This window comes from Lonchura striata, chromosome 5, assembly GCF_050655825.1.
Source record: "Lonchura striata isolate lonStrDom1 chromosome 5, ASM5065582v1, whole genome shotgun sequence".
Taxonomy (NCBI): domain Eukaryota; kingdom Metazoa; phylum Chordata; class Aves; order Passeriformes; family Estrildidae; genus Lonchura; species Lonchura striata.
This window is the reverse complement of record NC_140707.1, coordinates 65,694,276-65,720,088: the sequence shown is the minus strand read 5'-3', so window position 1 is coordinate 65,720,088 and position 25,813 is coordinate 65,694,276. Positions and strand designations below refer to the sequence as shown.

The 25,813-nt window shown below is 49.2% G+C and overlaps 1 protein-coding gene across 5 annotated transcripts in view; it reads left to right on the top strand.

Moving 5' to 3' along the window:
• Nucleotides 1–21,741, top strand: part of AHNAK2 (AHNAK nucleoprotein 2) — a 72,503-nt gene extending 50,762 nt beyond the window's left edge. For 4 of the 5 annotated variants that reach the window (XM_077783930.2, XM_085580842.1, XM_077783931.2 and 1 more), the window contains exon 7: nt 181–21,741. In XM_077783930.2, the coding sequence (XP_077640056.2) occupies nt 181–20,763 (20,583 nt within the window). In that variant the 3' untranslated portion in view covers nt 20,764–21,741. The remainder of the gene's footprint in view (nt 1–180) is intronic. The other variant, XM_085580845.1, reaches the window with a different exon arrangement.
• The last annotated feature ends 4,072 nt before the right edge of the window (nt 21,742–25,813 follow it).

Genomic DNA, 25,813 nt, shown 5'->3' with positions numbered 1-25,813 from the left:
TTTATGTAATTTCTGCCTGACATTGCATATTTTTGTAATCTTCAGGATTTTTTTATATAACAAGTAGATACTAGTAATAAGAAGAACATTTTTCTACATGTTTTATGGTATGTTTTTTATTTTCTGTTGCACTTATATTTAGGTTACTTCTAATTTTCTGATTACTATTTGTTCTTTTAGGAAAAAGAACTCAGTGAGAGCATTCCTGAAGAAACACTGATTGTTTCAGGAAAAGCCATTTCAGAAGAAGACAGGCAAACATTAATTGTAAGCCAAAGGGTAGGAAGAAGTAAAAGACCTAAAAAAGATAGATTATCATGGCCAAAATTTCAATCAATTAAAAATAAAAAGATACTGAGGCACAGAAGATCTCATAGTACATCAGATGCATATGAGCCTGCTGTGCAGGATATTTCCCCTACAAGCACGGACACAGAGTCTCAATTTCCACAAGAGGTCCATACCAAAGAGAAAAAAGCAAGCCAAAGGAAGCTGAAGTTCCCTAGCATTGGATTCAGAATGCATAGGTCCAGACCAGAACCTCAAGAGAAGCAAAAAAAAGAAATAAAAACGACACTGATCTCTGAAAAAGAAAAAATACATAAAGATGATATAAGCCTGGAAAATCCTGAAATCTTAACTGTTGAATATACCACATCTCCTGCTTATGAAATGAAAACAGGGGAGGGACATGAAGCTTTAACAAAAGACTTAAAAGAGATGAAAAATGGTATTGCATCTCATGTAAAACAATGCCCTGAAGTTGAAATAAGCATTGAAAAAGAAAAAGACAAGGAAGCAACATCAAAATTTAGTGTACCTGAAGTACCAGACATAACAGAGATAGCAAAGCCCAGTTTAGAAGCAGCTGATCTGAAAGTAAGCCCAACTAAAAAATCACCACAAGCCTCATCAAAATCCCGAAAAAAGAAACAGAAGGGAGCAGCAGATAAAAGAGATGGAGAAAGTGGAATTAACATAGACTTGATAGGTCACAATACTAAAGGATATGTACAGGTAAAAGGCCTAGAAATTGGCGCTGCTAAAGCAGAATTGCAGACATCTGACACACTGGGAACAGGAGAAAAACGAGCAGAAGACACACAAATACTAAGCATTCAGAAAATAAATTATGAAATTTCAGTGCCCCCAAAAAAAGAGACAGAGACTGACACTACCAAACAGGGAAGTGATGTTCCACATTCAGTACCAAAAAAACCAGCTGATACGACTTTAGAGGACAGCAGGAATTTAAATGTGAAAACTCTTATGCCAGATGCAGAATCAAATGTATCTACTTCGAAATTACAAATGCCATCATTCAAAGTGGCCAAAGCACCTAAAACTGACATGAAAATAACAAGAGAAGAAAGCAGAGAGGACAAAGAAGATAGTGTAAAAAAGGAATGGATTGAGGATAAGGGAATGCCTACAAATGAAAAAGCCTTAAACATAGAAATTGGAAAGAAGAAAGGAGAAAAAGATACAGAGGAGAAAGAAAGCAAATTCAGACTGCCAAAGTTAAAATTCCCTACATTTACCTGGTCAATTACTAAGGACGAAACAGCCCAACCTGAAGCACAGATAAGTGAAAGGGAAGTAAAAGTGCAAACACTGGAAAATGCAGGAGGTCTTCAGGTAAGTGAACCACCAGGAGAAATTAGGGTTCCAAGTGCGGAAATGCATATAGGAATACCCATAGGAACAAAAGATGAACACAAAATAAAGCAAAATCGCGAAGGCCAGTTGCCTAGTCCAAAAGATCCAACAATAAAATCATTGCAAATAAAAATTAATACAGAAGACAAAAAGGAAAAAATACAGACTTCAAACACAGATATTCCAATACAAACTAAGGACTTAAATACAAAAACAAAATATGAAATTTCAGAAATTACAACATCTGAGATCAAAGCTCCCAGGGTGGATATCAGCCTGCCCTCCGTTGATGTCACCCTTCCACAGGCCAGCGTCGACATGCAGGCACCTGAGGCTACTCTTAGCCTTGAAGAAGAAGCCAAAGGCCCCGAGAAGGAGGTCGGCAAGGCCAAAGACAGCAAGTTCAAAATGCCCAAGTTCGGCATGCCTTCCTTTGGCTGGTCCAGCAGCAAAGAGGCCAAGGGCACTGTGGCAGCTGAGATGGATGTCAGTTTGCAGGAGCCTCAAGTGACGGTGCCCTCAGGACCCACTGAAGTGGAGGTGACCCTACCCTCAGCCGATATACAAGCGCCCAGTGTGGAGGTGACCGTCGAGTCGGCCACAGTTGCAGCAGAGGGTGAGAAAGGCCGATTCAAGATGCCTGATGTGAAGATGCCCAGTGTCAAGCTGCCCAAAGTCAAAACTCCCCAGGCACAGGTCAGCCTGCCCGAGGCCGAGGTGTCACTGCCCAAAGGCCAGGAGGGTGAAGTGGCCCTGCAGGGCCCCGAGGCCGAAGCCAGCCTGGAGGTGGCCAAAGGCAAAGCTGAGGATGGTGGAATGAAAATACACATGCCCAAAGTCAAGGTGCCCAGCGTGGTCTTCTCCAAGCCCTCCGTCAAGTCTCCCAAACTGGATGCAGATGACAGCCTCCCACAGGTTGAGCTCAAAGCTCCTGACACCAACATCACCATCACGGCCCCAGACATTACACTACCCTCCGTCGAAGGCTCTCTCGAGATCCAGGCACCCGTCATAGACCTCAATGTGCCCTCAGCTGAAGGCAAGCTCGAGCTGGAAGGCTCGGGTCTGAAAGGCAAGCTCAAGATGCCCAAGTTTGACAAGCCCAAATTCAAAGCATCCTCCTCCAAGGCCCAGGCACCCACAGCCGAAATCAGTTTGCCCAGCGGAGAGGTCGACCTCCCCTCCACCACCGTGACAGCTGCAGTGTATGGCAGCAGCTTGAAGCTCGAGACGCCCTCCCTCAGGATGCCCAAATCTGACATCAAAACTCCCAAGGTGGACATCAGCCTGCCCTCCGTCGACATCACCCTTCCAAAGGCCAACGATGACATGCAGGCACCCGAGGCCAGCCTTAGCCTTGAAAGAGAAGCCAAAGGCCCAGAGAAGGAGGCCGGCAAGGCCAAAGACGGCAAGTTCAAGATGCCCAAGTTCGGCATGCCTTCCTTTGGCTGGTCCAGCAGCAGGGAGGCCAAGGGCACTGTAGCCGCTGAGGTGGACAACAGCCTCCAGGAGCCTCAAGTGACAGTGCCCTCAGGACCCACCAAAGTGGAGGTGACCCTGCCCTCAGCCGATATCCAAGCGCCCAGTGTGGAGGTGACCATCGAGTCGGCCACAGTTGCAGCAGAGGGTGAGAAAGGCCGATTCAAAATGCCTGATGTGAAGATGCCCAGTGTCAAGCTGCCCAAAGTCAAAACACCCCAGGCACAGGTCAGCCTGCCCAAGGCCGAGGTGTCACTGCCTAAAGGCCAGGAGGGTGAAGTCACCCTGCAGGGCCCCGAGGCCAAAGCCAGCCTGGAGGTGTCCACAGACAAAGCTGAGGGCGGCGGAATGAAAATACATATGCCCAAAGTCAAGGTGCCCAGTGTGGTCTTCTCCAAGCCCTCCGTCAAGTCTCCCAAACTGGATGCAGATGACAGCCTCCCACAGGTTGAGCTCAAGGAACCTGACGCCGACATCACCATCACGGCCCCAGACATTACACTACCCTCCGTCGAAGGCTCTCTCGAGATCCAGGCACCTGACATAGACCTCAAAGCGCCCTCAGCTGAAGGCAAGCTCGAGCTGGAAGGCTCGGGTCTGAAAGGCAAGCTCAAGATGCCCAAGTTTGACAAGCCCAAATTCACAGTTTCCTCCCCCAAGGCCGAGGGTCCCACAGTCAAGGTCAGTTTGCCCAGCGGAGAGGTCGACCTCCCATCCACCACTGTGACAGCCACAGTGGAGGGAAGCAGCTTGGAGCTTGAGAAGCCCTCCCTCAGGATGCCCAAAGATGACATCAAAGCTCCCAAGGTGGACATCAGCCTGCCCTCCGTTGATGTCACCCTTCCACAGGCCAGTGTCGACATGCAGGCACCCGAGGCCAACCTTTGCCTTGAAGGAGAAGCCAAAGACCCCAAGAAGGAGGTCGGCAAGGCCAAAGACGGCAAGTTCAAGATGCCCAAGTTCGGCATGCCTTCCTTTGGCTGGTCCAGCAGCAGGGAGGCCAAGGGCACTGTGGCCACTGATGTGGACATCAGCCTCCAGGAGCCTCAAGTGACAGTGCCATCTGGACCCACCAAAGTGGAGGGGACCCTGCCCACAGCCGATATCCAAGCGCCCAGTGTGGAGGTGACCATCGAGTCGGCCACAGTTGCAGCAGAGGGTGAGAAAGGCCGATTCAAAATGCCAGATGTGAAGATGCCCAGTGTCAAGCTGCCCAAAGTCAAAACACCCCAGGCACAGGTCAGCCTGCCCAAGGCCGAGGTGTCACTGCCCAAAGGTCCGGAGGGTGAAGTCACCCTGCAGGGCCCCGAGGCTAAAGCCAGCCTGGATGTGTCCACAGACAAAGCTGAGGGCGGCGGAATGAAAATACATATGCCCAAAGTCAAGGTGCCCAGCGTGGTCTTCTCCAAGCCCTCCGTCAAGTCTCCCAAACTGGATGCAGATGACAGCCTCCCACAGGTTGAGCTCAAGGAACCTGACGCCGACATCACCATCACGGCCCCAGACATTACACTACCCTCCGTCGAAGGTTCTCTCGAGATCCAGGCACCTGACATAGACCTCAAAGCGCCCTCAGCTGAAGGCAAGCTCGAGCTGGAAGGCTCGGGTCTGAAAGGCAAGCTCAAGATGCCCAAGTTTGACAAGCCCAAATTCACAGTTTCCTCCCCCAAGGCCGAGGGTCCCACAGTCAAGGTCAGTTTGCCCAGCGGAGAGGTCGACCTCCCATCCACCACTGTGACAGCCACAGTGGAGGGAAGCAGCTTGGAGCTTGAGAAGCCCTCCCTCAGGATGCCCAAAGATGACATCAAAGCTCCCAAGGTGGACATCAGCCTGCCCTCCGTTGATGTCACCCTTCCACAGGCCAGTGTCGACATGCAGGCACCCGAGGCCAACCTTTGCCTTGAAGGAGAAGCCAAAGACCCCAAGAAGGAGGTCGGCAAGGCCAAAGACGGCAAGTTCAAGATGCCCAAGTTCAGCATGCCTTCCTTTGGCTGGTCCAGCAGCAGGGAGGCCAAGGGCACTGTGGCCACTGAGGTGGACATCAGCCTCCAGGAGCCTCAAGTGACAGTGCCCTCAGGACCCACTGAAGTGGAGGTGACTCTGCCCACAGCCGATATACAAGCACCCAGTGTGGAGGTGACCATCGAGTCGGCCACAGTTGCAGCAGAGGGTGAGAAAGGCCGATTCAAGATGCCTGATGTGAAGATGCCCAGTGTCAAGCTGCCCAAAGTCAAAACTCCCCAGGCACAGGTCAGCCTGCCCAAGGCCGAGGTGTCACTGCCCAAAGGCCAGGAGGGTGAAGTCACCCTGCAGGGCCCCGAGGCCGAAGCCAGCCTGGAGGTGGCCGAAGGCAAAGCTGAGGATGGTGGCATGAAAATATACATGCCCAAAGTCAAGGTGCCCAGCATGGTCTTCTCCAAGCCCTCCGTCAAGTCTCCCAAAATGGATGCAGACATCAGCCTGCCACAGGTTGAGCTCAAAGCTCCTGACACCAACATCACCATTACGGCCCCTGACATTACGCTGCCCTCCGTCGAAGGCTCTCTCGAGATCCAGGCGACCAACATAGACCTCAAAGCACCCTCAGCTGAAGGCAAGCTCGAGCTGGAAGGCTCGGGTCTGAAAGGCAAGCTCAAGATGCCCAAGTTTGACAAGCCCAAATTCACAGCGCCCTCCCCCAAGGCCCAGGTGCCCACAGTTGAGGTCAGTTTGCCCAGCGCAGAGGTCGACCTCCCATCCACCACTGTGACAGCCACAGTGGAGGGAAGCAGCTTGGAGCTTGAGAAGCCCTCCCTCAAGATGCCTAAAGCTGACATCCAAGCTCCCAAGGTGGACGTCAGCCTGCCTTCCGTCGACATCACACTTCCACAGGCCAACGTTGACCTGCAGGTGCCCAAGGCTGCCCTTAGCCTTGAAGGAGAAGCCAAAGGCCCAGAGAAGGAGGTTGGAAAGGCCAAAGACGGCAAGTTCAAGATGCCCAAGCTCGGCATGCCTTCCTTTGGCTGGTCCAGCAGGAGGGAGGCCAAGGGCACTGTGGCCACTGATGTGGACATCAGCCTCCAGGAGTCTCAAGTGATGGTGCCCTCAGGACCCACCGAAGTGGAGGGGACCCTGCCCACAGCCGATATCCAAGCACCCAGTGTGGAGGTGACCATCGAGTCGGCCACAGTTGCAGCAGAGGGTGAGAAAGGCCGATTCAAAATGCCAGATGTGAAGATGCCCAGTGTCAATCTGCCCAAAGTCAAAACTCCCCAGGCACAGGTCAGCCTGCCCAAGGCCGAGGTGTCACTGCCCAAAGGTCCGGAGGGTGAAGTCACCCTGCAGGGCCCCGAGGCTAAAGCCAGCCTGGAGGTGTCCACAGACAAAGCTGAGGGCGGCGGAATGAAAATACATATGCCCAAAGTCAAGGTGCCCAGTGTGGTCTTCTCCAAGCCCTCCGTCAAGTCTCCCAAACTGGATGCAGATGACAGCCTCCCACAGGTTGAGCTCAAGGAACCTGACGCCGACATCACCATCACGGCCCCAGACATTACACTACCCTCCGTCGAAGGTTCTCTCGAGATCCAGGCACCTGACATAGACCTCAAAGCGCCCTCAGCTGAAGGCAAGCTCGAGCTGGAAGGCTCGGGTCTGAAAGGCAAGCTCAAGATGCCCAAGTTTGACAAGCCCAAATTCACAGCGTCCTCCCCGAAGACCCAGGTGCCCACAGCCAAGGTCAGTTTACCCAGCACAGAGGTCGACCTCCACTCCCCCACTGTGACAGGCATAGTGGAGAGAAGCGGCTTGAACCTGGAGACGCCCTCCCTCAGGATGCCCAAAGACAACATCAATGCTCCCACGGAGGATATCAGCCTGCCTTCCATGGACGTCACCCTTCCACAGGCCAACGTTGACCTGCAGCTGCCTGAGGCCACCCTCAGCCTTGAAGGAGAAGCCAAAGGTCCACCGACGGAGGTCAGCAAGGTCAAGGATGGCAAGTTCAAGATGCCCAAGTTCGGCATGCCTTCCTTTGGCTGGTCCAGCAGCAGGGAGGCCAAAGGCACTGTGGCCGCTGAGGTGGATGCCAGCCTCCAGGAGCCTCAAGTGACAGTGCCATCTGGATCCACCGAAGTGGAGGTGACCCGACCTGCAGCTGATATCCAAGCACCCAATATGGAGGTGACCATCGAGTCAGCCAATATTGAAGCAGAGGGTGAGAAAGGGCGATTCAAGATGCCTGATGTGAAGATGCCAAGCGTCAAGCTGCCCAAAATCAAAGCTCCTCAAACGCAGGTCAGCCTGCCCAAGGCCAAGGTGTCGCTGCCCAAAGGCCAGGAGGGTGAAATTGCGCTGCAGGGCCCCGAGGCCAAAGCCAGCCTGGAGGTGTCCACAGACAAAGATGAGGGCAGCGGAATGAATATACTCATGCCCAAAGTCAAGGTGCCCAGTGTGGTCTTTGCCAAGCCCTCCGTCAAGTCTCCCAAATTGGATGCAGGTGTCAGCCTCCCACCGGCTGAGCTCAAAGCTCCTGACACCGACATCACGGCCCCTGACATTACGCTGCCCTCCGTCAAAGGTTCTCTCGAGATCCAGGCACCTGACATAGACCTCAAAGCTCCCTCAGCTGAAAGCAAGCCTGAGCTGGAAGGCTCGGGTCTGAAAGGCAAGCTCAAGATGCCCAAGTTTGACAAGCCCAAATTCACAGTTTCCTCCCCCAAGGCTGAGGGTCCCACAGTCGAGGTCAGTTTGCCCAGCGGAGAGGTCGACCTCCCATCCAGCACTGTAACAGCTACAGGGGATGGCAGCGGATTAAAGCTGGATAAGCCCTTCCTCAAGATGCCCAAAGCTGACATCAAAGCTCCCAAGGTGGACATCAGACTGCCTTCCGTTGACATCACCCTTCCACAGGCCAGTGTCAACATGCAGGCACCCGAGACCACCCGTTTCCTTGAAGGAGAAGCCAAAGGTCCACCGACGGAGGTCAGCAAGGTCAAGGATGGCAAGTTCAAGATGCCCAAGTTCGGCATGCCTTCCTTTGGCTGGTCCAGCAGCAAAGAGGCCAAGGGCACTGTGGCCGCTGAGATGGACGTCAGTCTCCAGGAGCCTCAAGTGACAGTGCCTTCAGGACCCACCAAAGTGGAGGTGACCCTGCCCTCAGACGATATCCAAGCGCCCAGTGTGGAGGTGACCATCGAGCCGGCCACAGTTGTAGCAGGAGGGGAGAAAGACCGATTCAACATGCCTGATGTGAAGATGCCAAGCGTCAATCTGCCCAAAGTCAAAACTCCCCAGGCACAGGTCAGCCTGCCCAAGGCCAAGGTGTCACTGCCCAAAGGCCAGGAGGGTGAAATTGTGTTGCAGGGCCCCGAGGCCAAAGCCAGCCTGGAGGTGTCCACAGACAAAGCTGAGGGCGGCGGAATGAAAATACATATGCCCAAAGTCAAGGTGCCCAGCGTGGTCTTCTCCAAGCCCTCCGTCAAGTCTCCCAAACTGGATGCAGATGACAGCCTCCCACAGGCTGAGCTCAAGGCTCCTGATGCCGACATCACGGCCCCAGATATTACGCTGCCCTCCGTCGAAGGTTCTCTCGAGATCCAGGTACCTGACATAGACCTCAAAGCACCCTCAGGTGAAGGCAAGCTTGAGCTGGAAGGCTCGGGTCTGAAAGGCAAGCTCAAGATGCCCAAGTTTGACAAGCCCAAATTCACAGCGTCCTCCCCGAAGACCCAGGTGCCCACAGCCAAGGTCAGTTTACCCAGCACAGAGGTCGACCTCCACTCCCCCACTGTGACAGGCATAGTGGAGGGAAGCGGCTTGAACCTGGAGACGCCCACCCTCAGGATGCCCAAAGACAACATCAAAGCTCCCAAGGAGGAGATCAGCCTGCCTTCCGTGGACGTCACCCTTCCACAGGCCAACGTTGACCTGCAGCTGCCTGAGGCCACCCTCAGCCTTGAAGGAGAAGCCAAAGGTCCACCGACGGAGGTCAGCAAGGTCAAGGATGGCAAGTTCAAGATGCCCAAGTTCGGCATGCCTTCCTTTGGCTGGTCCAGCAGCAGGGAGGCCAAAGGCACTGTGGCCGCTGAGGTGGATGCCAGCCTCCAGGAGCCTCAAGTGACAGTGCCATCTGGATCCACCGAAGTGGAGGTGACCCTACCTGCAGCTGATATCCAAGCACCCAATATGGAGGTGACCATCGAGTCAGCCAATATTGAAGCAGAGGGTGAGAAAGGGCGATTCAAGATGCCTGATGTGAAGATGCCAAGCGTCAAGCTGCCCAAAATCAAAGCTCCTCAAACGCAGGTATGCCTGCCCAAGGCCGAGGTGTCGCTGCCCAAAGGCCAGGAGGGTGAAGTTGCCCTTCAGTGCCCCGAGGCTGAAGCCAGCCTGGAAGTGGCCGCAGGCAAAGCTGAGAGCAGCAGAATGGAAATACACATGCCCAAAGTCAAGGTGCCTAGCGTGGTCCTCTCCAACCCCTCCGTCAAGTCTCCCAAATTGGATGCAGGTGTCAGCCTCCCAGAGGCTGAGCTCAAAGCTCCTGACACCGACATCACGGCCCCTGACATTACGCTGCCCTCCGTCGAAGGTTCTCCTGAGATCCAGGCGCCCGATATAGACCTCAAAGCGCCCTCAGCTGAAGGCAAGCTCGAGCTAGAAGGCTCGGGTCTGAAAGGCAAGCTCAAGATGCCCAAGTTTGACAAGCCCAAATTCACAGTTTCCTCCCCCAAGGCCGAGGGTCCCACAGTCGAGGTCAGTTTGCCCAGCGGAGAGGTCGACCTCCCATCCAGCACTGTAACAGCTACAGGGGATGGCAGCAGTTTAAAGCTTGAGAAGCCCTTCCTCAAGATGCCCAAAGCTGACATCAAAGCTCCCAAGGTGGACATCAGCCTCCCTTCCGTTGACATCACCCTTCCACAGGCCAGCGTTGACATGAATGCGACCAATGCCACCCTTAGCCTTGAAGGGGAAGCCAAAGGCCCCGAGAAGGAGGTTGGCAAGTCCAAAGACGGCAAGTTCAAGATGCCCAAGTTCGGCATGCCTTCCTTTGGCTGGTCCAGCAGCAGGGAGGCTAAGGGCACTGTGGCCGCTGAGATGGATTCCAGCCTCCAGGAGCCTCAAGTGACAGTGCCCTCAGGACCCACCAAAGTGGAGGTGACCCTGCCCTCAGCCGATATCCAAGCACCCAGTGTGGAGGTGACCATCAAGTCGGCCACAGTTGCAGCAGAGGGTGAGAAAGGCCGATTCAAGATGCCTGATGTGAAGATGCCCAGTGTCAAGCTGCCCAAAGTTAAAACTCCCCAGGCACATGTCAGCCTGCCCAAGGCCGAGGAATCGCTGACGAAAGGCCAGGAGGGTGAAGTCTCACTGCAGGGCCCCGAGGCCAAAGCCAGCCTGGAGGTGTCTGTTGGCCAAGCTGCGGGCAGCAGCATGAAAATACATATGCCCAAAGTCAAGGTGCCCAGTGTGGTCTTCTCCAAGCCCTCCGTCACGTCTCCCAAAATGGATGCAGATGACAGCCTCCCAGAGGCTGAGCTCAAGGCTGCAGATGCCGACATCACCATCACGGCCCCTGACATTACGCTGCCCTCCGTCGAAGGCTCTCTCGAGATCCAGGCACCTGACATAGACCTCAAAGCTCCCTCAGCTGAAGGCAAGCTCGAGCTGGAAGGCTCGGGTCTGAAAGGCAAGCTCAAGATGCCCAAGTTTGACAAGCCCAAATTCACAGTTTCCTCCCAAAAGGCCCATGTGCCCGCAGTCGAGGTCACTTTGCTCAGCACAGAGGTCGACCTCCCATCCACCACCATGACAGCCACAGTGGAGGGAAGCGGCTTGAACCTGGAGACGCCCTCCCTCAGGATGCCCAAAGACAACATCAATGCTCCCACGGAGGATATCAGCCTGCCTTCTGTTGACATCACCCTTCAACAGGCCAGTGTTGACCTGCAAGTTCCTGAGGCCACCCTTAGCCTTGAAGGAGAAGCCAAAGGCCCTGAGAAGGAGGTCAGCAAGGCCAAGGACGGCAAGTTCAAGATGCCCAAGTTCGGCATGCCTTCCTTTGGCTGGTCCAGCAGCAGGGAGGCCAAAGGCACTGTGGCCCCTGAGATGGACGTCAGTCTCCAGGAGCCTCAAGTGACAGTGCCCTCAGGACCCACCAAAGTGGAGGTGACCCTGCCCTCAGCCGATATCCAAGCACCCAGTGTGGAGGTGACCATCAAGCCAGCCACAGTTGCAGCAGGAGGTGAGAAAGACCGATTCAAGATGCCTGATGTGAAGATGCCAAGCGTCAATCTGCCCAAAGTCAAAACACCCCAGGCACAGGCCAGCTTGCCCGAGGCCAAGGTGTCGATGCAAAAAGGCCAGGAGGCTGAAGTGGCCCTGCAGGGCCCCGAGGCCAAAGCCAGCCTGGAAGTGGCCGCAGGCAAAGCAGAGGGCAGCGGAATGAAAATACACATGCCCAAAGTCAAGGTGCCCAGCATGGTCTTCTCCAAGCCCTCCGTCAAGTCTCCCAAAATGGATGTAGACGTTAGCCTCCCACAGGCTGGGCTAAAGGTACCTGACGCCGACATCACCATCACGGCCCCCGACATTACGCTGCCCTCCGTCGAAGGCTCTCTCGAGATCCAGGCGACCAACATAGACCTCAAAGCGCCCTCAGCTGAAGGCAAGCTCGAGCTGGAAGGCTCGGGTCTGAAAGGCAAGCTCAAGATGCCCAAGTTTGACAAGCCCAAATTCACAGCGTCCTCCCCGAAGACCCAGGTGCCCACAGCCAAGGTCAGTTTGCCCAGCGCAGAGGTCAACCTCCCATCCCCCACTCTGACAAGCACAGTAACATCACTGCCTTCCGTCGACATCACCCTTCCACAGGCCAGTGTTGACATGCAGGTGCCCGAGGCCACCCTCAGTGTTGAAGGAGAAGCCAAAGGCCCAGAGAAGGAGGTTGGCAAGGCCAAAGACGGCAAGTTCAAGATGCCCAAGTTCGGCATGCCTTCCTTTGGCTGGTCCAGCAGCAAAGGGGCCAAGGGCACTGTGGCCGCTGAGATGGATGCCAGTTTCCAGGAGTCTCAAGTGACGGTGCCCTCAGGACCCACCGAAGTAGAGGTGACCCTGCCCACAGCCGATATACAAGCACCCAGTGTGGACGTGACCATCGAGTCGGCCACAGTTGCAGCAGAGGGTGAGAAAGGACGATTCAAGATGCCTGATGTGAAGATGCCCAGTGTCAAGCTGCCCAAAGTCAAAACTCCCCAGGCACAGGTCAGCCTGCCCAAGGCCGAGGTGTCACTGCCCAAAGTCCAGGAGGGTGAAGTCACCCTGCAGGGCCCCAAGGTCGAAGCCAGCCTGGAGGTGTCCACAGACAAAGCTGAGGGCGGCGGAATGAAAATACATATGCCCAAAGTCAAAGTGCCCAGCGTGGTCTTCTCTAAGCCCACCATCAAGTCTCCCAAACTGGATGCAGATGACAGCCTGCCACAGGCTGAGCTTAAGGCCGCTGATGCCGCCATCACGGCCCCAGATATTACGCTGCCCTCCGTCGAAGGTTCTCTCGAGATCCAGGCACCCGACATAGACCTCAAAGCACCCTCAGCTGAAGGCAAGCTCGAGCTGGAAGGCTCGGGTCTGAAAGGCAAGCTCAAGATGCCCAAGTTTGACAAGCCCAAATTCACAGTTTCCTCCCCCAAGGCCGAGGGTTCCACAGTCAAGGTCAGTTTGCCCAGCGGAGAGGTCGACCTCCCATCCACCACTGTGACAGCCACAGTGGAGGGAAGCAGCTTGGAGCTTGAGAAGCCCTCCCTCAGGATACCCGAAACTGACATCAAAGCTCCCAAGGTGGACATCAGCCTGCCCTCCGTTGACATCACCCTTCCACAGGCCAGCGTTGACATGCAGGTCCCCGAGTCTGCCTTTAGCCTTGAAGGAGAAGCCAAAGAACCCGAGAAGGAGGTTGGCAAGGCCAAAGACGGCAAGTTCAAGATGCCCAAGTTCGGCATGCCTTCCTTTGGCTGGTCCAGCAGCAGGGAGGCCAAGGGCACTGTGGCCACTGAGGTGGATGCCAGCCTCCAGGAGCCTCAAGTGACGGTGCCCTCAGGACCCACTGAAGTGGAGGTGACTCTGCCCTCAGCCGATATCCAAGCACCCAGTGTGGAGGTGTCCATCGAGCCAGCCACAGTTGCAGCAGAGGGTGAGAAAGGCCGATTCAAGATGCCTGATGTGAAGATGCCCAGTGTCAAGCTGCCCAAAGTCAAAACTCCCCAGGCACAGGTCAGCCTGCCCAAGGCTGAGGTGTCACTGCCTAAAGGCCAGGAGGGCGAATTCACCCTGCAGGGCCCCAAGGTCGAAACCAGCCTGGAGGTATCTGCTGGCCAAGCTGAGGGCAGCGGAATGAAAATACATATGCCCAAAGTCAAGGTGCCTAGTGTGGTCTTCTCCAAGCCCTCCGTCAAGTCTCCCAAACTGGATGCAGATGACAGCCTCCCACAGGCTGAGCTCAAGGCCGCTGATGCTGCCATCACGATCCCTGACATTACGCTGCCCTCCGTCGAAGGTTCTCCTGTGGTCCAGGCACCTGACATAGACCTCAAAGCGCCCTCAGCTGAAGGCAAGCTCGAGCTGGAAGGCTCGGGTGTGAAAGGCAAGCTCAAGATGCCCAAGTTTGACAAGCCCAAATTCACAGTTTCCTCCCCCAGGCCCGAGGGTCCCACAGTCGAGGTCAGTTTGCCCAGCGGAGAGGTCGACCTCCCATCCACCACTGTAACAGCTACAGGGGATGGCAGCGGTTTAAAGCTCGAGACGCCCTCCCTCAGGATGCCCAAAGCTGACATCAAAGCTCCCAAGGTGGACATCAGCCTCCCTTCCGTTGATGTCACCCTTCCCCAGGCCAGCGTCGACATGCAGGCAACCAAGGCCACCCTTAACCTTGAAGGGGAAGCCAAAGACCCCAAGAAGGAGGTTGGCAAGGCCAAAGACGGCAAGTTCAAGATGCCCAAGTTCGGCATGCCTTCCTTTGGCTGGTCCAGCAGCAAAGAGGCCAAGGGCACTGTGGCCGCTGAGGTGGATGTCAGCCTCCAGGAGCCTCAAGTGACGGTGCCCTCAGGACCCACTGAAGTGGAGGTGACCCTGCCCTCAGCCGATATCCAAGCACCCAGTGTGGAGGTGAGCGTCGAGTCGGCCACAGTTGTAGCAGAGGGTGAGAAAGGCCGATTCAAGATGCCTGATGTGAAGATGCCCAGTGTCAAGCTGCCCAAAGTCAAAACTCCCCAGGCACAGGTCAGCCTGCCCGAGGCTGAGGTGTCACTGCCCAAAGACCAGGAGGGTGAAGTGGCCCTGCAGGGCCCCGAGGCTAAAGCCAGCCTGGAGGTGTCTGCTGGCCAAGCTGAGCGCAGCGGAATGAAAATACATATGCCCAAAGTCAAGGTGCCCAGTGTGGTCTTCTCCAAGCCCTCCGTCACGTCTCCCAAAATGGATGCAGATGACAGCCTCCCAGAGGCTGAGCTCAAGGCTGCAGATGCCGACATCACCATCACGGCCCCTGCCATTACGCTGCCCTCCGTCGAAGGCTCTCTCGAGATCCAGGCGCCCGACATAGACCTCAAAGCTCCCTCAGCTGAAGGCAAGCTCGAGCTGGAAGGCTCGGGTCTGAAAGGCAAGCTCAAGATGCCCAAGTTTGACAAGCCCAAATTCACAGTTTCCTCCCAAAAGGCCCATGTGCCCGCAGTCGAGGTCACTTTGCCCAGCACAGTGGTCAGCCTCCAATCCACCACTGTGATGGCTTTAGGGGAGGGCAGCGGCTTGAAGCTTGAGAAGCCATCTCTCAAGATGCCCAAAGCTGACATCAAAGCTCCCAAGGTGGACATCAGCCTGCCCTCTGTCGACATCACCCTTTCACAGGCCAGCGTTGACATGCAGGCACCCGAGGCCACCCTTAGCCTTGAAGAAGAAGCCAAAGGCCCAGAGAAGGAGGCCGGCAAGGCCAAAGACGGCAAGTTCAAGATGCCCAAGTTCGGCATGCCTTCCTTTGGCTGGTCCAGCAGCAGGGAGGCCAAGGGCACTGTGGCCGCTGAGATGGACGTCAGCCTCCAGGAGCCTCAAGTGACAGTGTCGTCGGGAATGGCTGATGTGGACATGACGTTTTCTGACTCTGAGATCCAAGCACCCCGTTCTGATGTTTCCCTAGATTCTTCTCTTTTTAAAGAGGTAGAATTTAGTAAATCTAAAACTTCTGTATTTAGAATGCCTAAAATTTCTCTTTCCAAAAGTTTCAAACCTCATGCACAAAGCCAGTCTGGATGTGATGTTTCTGTTTCAGAAAGTCCTTGTTATTCTTTAACAGAGGAAACTTCTGTTCCTTCTGAGAGTGTTGAACATAAATCTTTTCCTGACATTAAGGTAGAGAGTGTATCTAAAAGTAGCAAATTCAGAATTCCTAGCATTGGTTTTTCTAAATCTGATGTGACCTCATCTACAATTGATCTGGAGTCCTCATTACAAAAGGGGGATATTACTCTTACTAAATACCAAATTAATTCAACAGAATCAGAATCAAAAAGAGCATCTCTTGCTGATGAAAATCTTTCAGATTTTGAAATTTTATGTGAAGATGGTTCTGAGGAGCAAGGAAGTATTAAGCTAGAGGGCAAAACCACATCTGCTGAAGTACCTTTGGCTGACACAGAGGTCACAGTTAAATTTCCTAAATTCCGAAAACCTAAATTCAGAATTCGGTCTAAGGGAAAAGCATCTGAAAGTGACATTGGTTCCAGCATGGAATCTGAAATTTCTAAGGGACGGATAACATCTGATATGACTGATCCTGATATTGAAAAACCAGCTCATATCTCTGATGCCCAACTTGGTGTAAAGTTGCATAAGCCTTCACTTGAAGTTGTTCTGTATGCACCAGCAATGGATCCAAATCTCTCATCCATGGAGGTTACCTTGCCAAACTTAGAAGCAGAAATCCATGGCCCAGATTTAGAGTGCAAGGCAGAACAGGAAGTAGTTACAGGAGAGAAGGATACTGAGGAGAAAGAAAACAAATTTAAATCATCAAAATTCAAACTGCCTTCATTTCGGTGGTCACCAAAGAAAGAAGCTATTGCTTCTTCTCATGCTGAGGAGCATCTGGAAGGACCCACTTTGTCTACCTTACCTGGTGACATGGGATCTGAATTAACTTTTCCTACTCCTGACAATCAATACCTTCATGCAGAATTTGATACAACAGAAAAAGATGGTGAAAAGGCCAAAACCAAGAAGTCCCAATTTACCATGCCAAAGATCTCATTCCCTAAAATTAAGGGTCAGAAAGTGCAGGTCTCTCTGCCTGTATTGGAAACTGATGTTTCTGGACCTAAACAAGAAATAGAAGGTGTTTCTGTTCAGAAATCTGAGAAGGGAAGTAGTGGAGAAGGGGCAGAACTGGGCATAAAAGTGCCTAAAGTTACAGTCCCAACTTTGGGACCAGAAGCCAAACCAGAAGCCAAAGCTCCAAAAATAGAGATGGATATTAGCATGTCTACAGGTGAGGTCACAGTTCCTACCTGTGAAGGAGATGAGCTGACACTGAAAGCAGCTGCTGCTCATGTCAGCCTCTCCACCTCAGATATTAAGATGATACCTGAAGGTTCACTTGAGGTGAAGAGTCCTGACATAAGTGTTGAAGGAACATCAAGTGAAATTGCTGTGGGTGATGTAGAGATAAAACCTGAAGGTTCTGAAGGGAAAACAAAACTGTCTAAATTCCAAATGCCAAAGGTAGGAATTGGACTTTCTAAAGGGAAAGGGTCAGAAAAGGATGTTGGCCAATCCAAATCAGAAGTAAAGGTTCCCCAACTAAAAGCAACAGTAGAAATATCTGACATAGCTGTTGAAGCACCCAACTTGAAGGTAGAATGTGGCACAGAAATGGGGACTTACAGCCCTGAAGCCAAAATTACCAAAACTGACAGTAAGACATCAGAGGCTGATGTTCACCTCCCATCAGCTGACATTCCTATTCCAAAAACAGACAGTGATATTCAGGCCTCAGATGCAGCAGTAAAGATCAAGGGGGAAATAAAGCAAGATGGAGATGGAGAAGAGAAAGAAGGACATTTCAAAATGCCCAAATTCAAACTTCCATCCTTCAGTTGGTCACCAAAGAAGGAAGTAAGTGTTAAATCTGATTCTGGAGCAAATTTGGAAGACCAAAAACTTGCTGTCATGTCAAGCAGAATAGACACAGAAGTAAAAGATACTACAATTGATGATCAAGGTAGTGGGCCAGACCTTGATGTGGAAATATCTGCAGGAAAAGTTGAACAAAAAAGCCCCATTAAAAAGCCTCAATTTGTCATGCCTAAAATTTCACTCTCCAAGATCAAGGTTCCAAAATCTCAGTCTCATTCACCAAGAGTTGAAGCTGATGCTACTCTTCCTAAAAGTGAAATAGAGGGTGATGATTCAATTAAGATACCTGATATAGAAAAAAGTCATCCTGAAGGGATTAAAGAAGGGGCACAAATCAGCATAAAACTGGCTGAGACTACGGTCCACACTCTGGACTTTTCCAGAGTAGAAACTGAAGCCTCTGAAACTGAAATAACAGTCAGCTCAGGAAAGATTGATGCATCTTTGACTCCCTCAGAGGGGAGTTTTCAACAGGTTGACTTAAAAATAAGTTCTACCAATGAAGGTAATATTAAAGAAACAGGTACTAAGCTCCCCAAAGGAGAAGCTTCAGTGAATTTGAAGAGCCCTGATATGTTAACAGAAACCTCATCAGTTGTGGATGGAAGGAAAGTGAACTTGGAAGGTCCTGAAGGGAAGATTAAAATGCCCAAATTCCAGAAGACAAAGTTTGGAATCTCCCGAACAAAAGGGAAAGTCCCAGAGTCAGAGATCAGCTCTCCAAAAATAGAAACTGAGCTACCCCAACTAAGAACAACAAATGAAATTGCTGACATTGCTGTGGGAGTTCCAGCATCAGAACTTACATCTGATATGTCAGATCCTGGAATAATTGATGGTAAGATAAAAACACCCCAAACTCTGACAGGTGGCATTGATGATGCAAAGGTAGACATAGGCACCCAGTCAGTGCCTAAACCAAAAACAGAGGGAGTGACTGAGAGTCTTGGGGAGAAGGAAATCAAATTAAAAGATCATGAAATAAAAGCTGAAGAAGTTCAGACTGAAGAACATCAGGGATGGTTTAAAATGCCAAAATTCAGAATACCTGCATTTAGCAGGTCATCCTTAAAGGAAAAAAGAAGTGATGCTGATATTGAAAGAAGTATGGAAAAAGCTCAGGCAAGTACTCCTTCTGCTAAAGTACAAACTGAAGCAAGTGTTCCTGAAAATATCTTCTCATTACCACATGCAGTTGCTGAAATTACTATTGGAAAAGAAGGGATTCAAAAATTAGGAGATTCTGTGAAGAGTTCTAATGTTAGCTTGCCAAAGATTGAAGGAGATATTTCATTATCCACAGAAAGAACAGATAGTAGAGTGAGTATTCAAAAAACTGAAAGTTACGCAGATGTAGTTAAGCGCAGTGCTGAAGGACATACTTCAGAAATCACAGTGTCTGCAGCAGAATTTTCTAAATCATACCCAAGTTCAGAAAGTGACAAGGAGAAGAGTACAACAAACAGGTTTCCTACATGTACACTGACATTTCCAGAGCATAAAGGCAAATCACAGGATATAAGTGTCCAAAAGGTAGAAAGTTCCATGAAATTAGAGACATCAGGGGTAGAATGCAAACCATCATCAGCTGAAATTACTCTGGATGCAACACAGATGAAAACAGATGTTAGTCTTCCAAAGGAAGCGCTAGATTCTCAAAATAAAGAGGCAGCAATTAAAAAAGGAAAGATAAAGGGTGAGGTGAAAATCATAGGAAAAGACAGTGAAGAAAGCAAATTAAAAAGGACTGCGTGTGAATGGTCTACAACAAAAGGATCGGAAGATGGTACTTATGTTACTGCTAAACTGGAAGATCTAAAGGTAGAAGTTCCAACTGTGAAAACAGATGTTAAAATTACTGGAGTAGATCCTGAAATAAAATTTCAAGTGAAAAGTGTTGAAAAGGATGTGTCTGCAGGAGTGGAAGTGCAAGTAGAAGACAGAGCAGAAATAAGTAAAATTAAAGCATACAAGTTTAAGATTCCAAGATTTGGAATGTTGCATTCTGAAATCAAGGGTTTTGAAGATGATACTGATTTGCCAAAGTCAGAAGCTGATTCAGCATCTAAAAGTGAAAAAGGCACAGCAGAAATGCATTTACAAAAACCAGAAGGATGGATTGGCCTGAAAAGTCCAGATCATATAGAAGCATCTGCCAGAATAACAGGGGGAACAGTGGACCAAATACAAGGTGTCCCAGAAGTAAGTGTAAGAATTCCTAAACTAAAAATACCAAGATTCACTTTCAGAACTCCCCCAATTGAAGCTGATGTTTTGCTGTCAAAAGTTGTAACAGATCCAAAGGGATCTAGTACTGACATTGAAATAGTGCAACTGCAAGCAAGCTCTGCTATCCCTGAAGAAACACCAGGAGCTGTAGAGGGGGGTGTTCAAAAAGCAAAAAGCAAAATTTTAACACTGACTGAACCTGACATTAAAACAGCACAAATGACAGCTACCATTGAGTCCTCCCTTTCAAGTGCAGGGCAAGACATTCATTGGTCTTATATAGAGGGCCAAGAAGTAAGTGAAAAAGTAGAACCTGAACATGTTGCTATTGAGCGGTGTGAGATTTACACCACTGAAATACTGAAAGAATCTGAGATTCTGTCATCAGAGGTCAAAACTGCTACTTTGGGATTCTCATTGCTCAAGGCCAAGTTGCCTGAATCACACAGTGATTTAGACATGCTGGTCCAGCAGCCATCTCCAACAGGAGATGCATCAGTGAGAAAACCTACAGGTGCTGGTGAAAGTTTGGGAGTAGCAGCACAGAGAACTGAGCTCAAACTATCTGACAAACCACACTGTGAGTCTGAAGAATCTAGAGGAAAAGTAAGTTTGTCAAAGTTAAAAACATCTGCTGCTGAAGTAAAGGGTTCCAGTAAACCTGAAGAGAGTTTTCCTGATAAATCACCAGAGGGAATAACTCCAGCTCGTCTCTCTGAAGATGAAGATGTAGTTGAAGCAGTGGAAGGTGAAGAAAAAGACATAACCAATGAGAAAGAAAAGACTGATAGTAAAAGATCTCCTGGAAGATTTAAATTTTGGCTTCCAAGTATTGGCTTTTCATCTTCTGGGGATGAAGCAAACACAGATGCAAAAGCAGAAATAAAAAAATCAGTTCCAGAAGATGTGAAACCTGCTGACACATCAGATGATTCCTCTAAGCAGGGTGAAAAAACTGGATGGTTTAGACTTCCCAAGCTTGGTTTCACATCTCCCTCCAAAAAGTCTAAGTCTGTTCTCAAAGAAGAGTTGGGTCATAAAGAGGGGAGACTCTCAGATGAAGATAGCCCAACAGATAAGCCAGATGTGTTTTTTGATGCACAAGAAAGCTTATCACCTAAAGAAATAGGAGAGGGTGAAAAAGCTGAGACTGATGGGGCCTCATCTATTGTGACATCTTCAGCAAGAACTGAACTAATCTTGCTAGAGGAAGACAGTAAATCTAATATTGTTGGAGATACAACCAAATGAAGGTTGTATTTTCTCAATCATCAATGAAAACAAAATCACAGAAGAGAATGTTTTCCTAATTTTCTACTAATTGAAAATTAAAACCCAAGGTTGGTATTCATGAAAACACTTGAACAGAATTTACTACGTTAAAATTTTCAAGTACATGGATGTACTAGATTGTACACTAATAAAAATAATTTCATCATATCTTCCCCAATGGCAACAATTATGACACGTGCAGATGAACCCATAGTTTGAGCAAAGTCTGAGTAGATACCAAAACCATGTAAGTAAATCACTGAAAGGCTCCATGATAGCAAAAAATTGTTAAAAAGGGTTCTCAAAACACATCAGTTATATTTCGATTACAGATTATTTCCAGAATGGGCTCTAAACAAGTATTATGGGAACTATACTTACCTGTTTAGATTTTGGAACTTTCTGATCTACTTTTGCTTTTTATTAAAATGTCTTTTCTTTATTTCAGCTAAGGTAGTTGTATATTCCACAAACATTTTAAAATATAAAGTAAAAATTAAATATTAGTGTAGAGAGACTAATGCTTTGCCTCTTCCTCTCTTCTCATTTTTTATTATTGTGGCGGGTCATATTTAGCCTTAAAATAATTTAAAAAAAAAAAACAGCAAAAACCAACAGAATAATTTCAATACCAAAAAACATGTAACTAAATCATGTTTGTAAGATACCAGAATAAAACATGCTTACAAAGAATATTATTCAAATGTGGATAAATAAATTTTAATGTATATACTTATGGGATAGTTAAATGCTTAGAATGATCTGCCACACTGGTGGAATTGCTTCAGAGATTTTCTGGGAAAGGAGGTGTATATAATTATTTGCTCCTCTGTTTATATTAATGCTTCTCTCAAGTGCACAATGAAAACCAGAGTGCATATGTGACAGCCTTCACATGTACCATTAAAACACTGTCTGTATTCTTAATTCACAATAAACTCACTATATGAATAATAACTTGAGTAGTGTGAGTTACTGACATTTCTAATTAGGAAAATCCCAGGTTAAATTTACAAAAGTTTGCATGTACTTCAGTGACTGCTGAGGTGGATGCTTAATGACAGCACAGTTCCTTAACATAAGGGTAATGGAGACTTTTCATTCATTATAATCCCGAGTTGAATCATAGAATGTGTTGATTTGGAAGGAACCTGTCAGGATCCTTGAATCTCACTCCTGGCCCTGCATAGGACACGCCAAGACTCCACCATGTTTGTGACAACATTGTCCAAAGGCTTCTTGAACTCTGTCAGGCCTGGGGCTGTGACCGCTGCCCTGGGGAGTCTGTCCCAGTGCTCAAATACCCTTTGGGTGAAAAATCTTCTCCTAACATCTGTCCTAAACCCCTCATGACTCAGTTCCAGCCATTTCTCAGGTCCTGTCACTGGCCACGAGAGTGAAGAGATCAGCACCTGCCCCTCTGCTTCCCCTCGTGAGCATTTGAGGGCCACACTGAGCTCTCCCCTCAGTCTCCTCCAGGCTAGACAGACCAAGCAACTTCAGCCACTGCTCATACAGCTTCCCCTCCAGACCCTTCATCATCCCTGTAGCCTCCTTTGGACCCTCTCTAATACCTTTTCTTTAATTGTGGCACCCAAAACTGTTCATTGGACTCCAGGCAAAGCTGCCCCAGTGCAGAGCAGAGCAGGACACTCCCCTCAAATACAAAAACATTTTCCCGGGAGACTTTACTCACTAGTTCCCTGAACAACCTGAAGTCAGCTCTCCTCCTGTCCAGAGTTGAAGTTTTGCTGTCCCTTTTCCTCCTGTCAACAGAGATTTTAAACTCAATTTCTTTGTGGCCTCTTTGGCCAAGACGGCTGTCATCACCACTTCACTCACGAGATCCTCTCTCCAGAATAACAAGTGCAGACATGCTTCATTATAGTTGTTTTCTCTTCCCACATTTCTCCATATTCTACTTAGCACAGGAAAGCAGACCCAGCAAAACCCATTAGGAAATGAGTTGTAAGTGAAGTGTACTTGGTGTCGAACCATCTGTAGATTAAGATGTTCTTAATTTCTTCTATTCTTATCACAGAATCATAGAATGTTAAGGGGACAGAAGGAAACTTAAAGATTGTCCATCTAACCCCCTGGCATGGGCAGGGACACCTTCCACTGGCCCAGCTTGCTTGGAGCCCCACCCAGCCTGGCCTTGAACAATCCCAGGGGCAGCTGCAGCTTCTCTGGGCAGCCTGACAGGGCCTCACCACCCCCACAGTGAAGATTTTTTCCTTATATCTGATCTAGCTCTGTTTCACATGATAGACATAGAATAGAATAGAATAGAATAGAATAGAATAGAATAGAATAGAATAGAATAGAATAGAATAGAATAGAATAGTTAATTGAAAGGGACCCACAATGATCATTCAGTCCAATTGCTTGACCATTTCAGGGATGACCAAAACATCAAAAAAACATTGAGGTTATTAAGGGCACTGTCCAAATGCCTCTTGAACATTGACAGGCTTGTGGCATTGAACACATCTCAATACAAGTCTGGTTTAGTGTTTGACCACTCTCTTGGTAAGGAAGTGTTTCCTAGTGCCAAGTTTGAACCTACCCTGATGCAACTTTGAACTATTCCCACACATCCTAACACTGGATACCAGGAAGAAGGAACTGGCACCTCCCTCTTCAGGAAGCTGCACCACCACAATCCACCCTGCAACTAAAGCTGACTTTTCTGAGCCTCTACAGAGAGCAGAGGTCTGTGAGTCAGTGCCCATGGCCCAAGAGCTATCCTCTCAGGATTGTGGGGATAGTCATGACTGTCAAGAAATTAAGTGTACCCTAATATGGCATAAATGGTAGATTAAATGTTTTCTCAGTACCTGTATTAAAGCAACAAAGGTATGTTTTATCTGGAACAACAGGGAAAGGAAAATCCTGGGTAATTGCAGGAAAAAAATGTGAACAGATAACACTAAAGCTTTTGGAACAAGCTGTGTCTAATGTCTAAGGTGACTGTGTGGTCATGTCAGTGCTCATAACCCATGGAGCCAGCTAGGTTCTGTCTTGCTGTCAGCTGCATTGCTGTTGCAGCACTGTAGCCACAAGGCACTGCACCAAGAGCTTCCAGAGGTGATCCTGCTGGGGGAGCAGTGCAGCAGCTCCTCCTGAAAGCCCCTGCAGTGAAGCAGAGCCAATTAACACACCTTGTACTCCCTTGTCACACAGGCACCTGAGATGAGCTGATCAGGGGAGAGTATCCATGCTCAAGAGCCAAAACAGTGACCTTTTTTAGACATGAATAAACCAACACTGACAAAAATGTGAACAGCCTACAGTTAGACTAGAAAATCATAGAGTATCCTGAGTCAGAAGGGATTCACAAGGTCCAGCTCCTGGTTCTACACAGTACAACCCCAAGAATCTCACCACATCTTCAAGAGTGTATTTAAAACACTTCTTGATGTGACAGCTTTCCTGGGGAGCCTTTCCACTGCCCAGCCACCCTCTGGGTGAAGAACCTTTTTCTAATAGCCAATCTGCACAAGGATGATGCTAATAAATGGCATTAGAAGACCCAGGATACATTCAGTACAGTCCTTAGCTTGGAGAAATCACAATCTAAATGAAAGACATAAGTAAGAGGTGAATGAATAAGGACTATTATTAACCCTGTTTCATAAATAGAAAAAAATTGAGACTCAAAGCCTGGTTATAATTTACATGATACTCTACCTTTCTAATAGAAAACAAGTAAATGAGAATCAAGGTGTGAGCAAGCTTCAAAAGTCCCACAAGTAACCAGGGCAATATTCCCAAGTTCCTCTTAGATCAAGTTCATTGTACTAATTGTAAACTTCCCATATGTAGAGGAAAACCAACAGTGATGTCAGCATAGAAAACAGAAGAGCACTCTCCTAAGCATCCATTCTTCTTTTATAAGTGAAACATTAACCCACCTGAGGTTTATGTGGCCATAAGAAAAATTCTGCCAGCTTGTACAGAAACTCTGTGGCACTGGACAACTAATCCAGCACTGTCAGCTTTGAGCTCCCAAGCAGAAGAAAGTTTCTTCTTACTCCTGCAATAGCTATCCCTGCCGAAACAGAAAACACAGCTTGGAGTGCCATCTAGAGGAATGCACTCCTCTACAAAAAACTGTTTTGTGGGTGGAAGATGTAAGATCTCAAAGGTGGTGGAAGATGTAATGTCTCAACGATTTTCAAGCTAACTCTAGTAAGGAAATAGGGTGTGAGAGCACGAAAAGCACCTGCATGTTATTCAATATTTTGGCATGTATGTGAATACTCCCAAAATTTCAGTGATGTCTGTACATGTAACTACATGTCTTAAAGAATCTGCCACAGTAACACGAAGCATTGATTTGTAATGATGGATAAAATACTCCAAGAAATCTTGGAAGTATCTGAAAAAATAGCTAAGGAGCAGTCTGGAAACTAAAAAAAAGGAACATTGATGGGGGTCATCTCTAAAAGTCCTTATTTCTATGGGGATTTTTGTGTATGCACAGCCCTGGCAAGGCTCCAGCCCAGTGTCACTCACTGCTGGAGCACGAGCCCTGCTCTCCTCTCCTGTCACCTCAGAAAGTCACCCAGGGCAGAGCTGGGGTGGATATGGATTCAAGCACCAGATGGCTCAGGGCTGTGGTCCCTGGGTGAGTGCAGGAGGAAAGGCAGCCCAGAGACACACCACTGCTCAGGGCCAGCACCAGGGCAGCCCAGAAGGAGCAAGGAGGCTCTCCAAGCCCTGCCCACTGTGCAGGTGGGACGCCCTAGCCATGACAGCACCCATGTAGAAGCTTTGCCCTGCTCCCCATCCTGTTTGCTGCACAAGACAGACACACAGACATCCAAACATCCCCAGACTCCAGGGCAGCTGAGCTGGAAACTGGCCCCAAAGTTTAAATCCCAGATATTCATCTCTAGCAGTCACTTAAAAACAGGTAATCTCTAATTTCTTCAACCAAAATTAATCTCTGTATCTCTATTTTCTAAATGCTTTTAAAAATCTGCCCTTGCTATTGCAGGTGATCATATACATGGCTGAAATA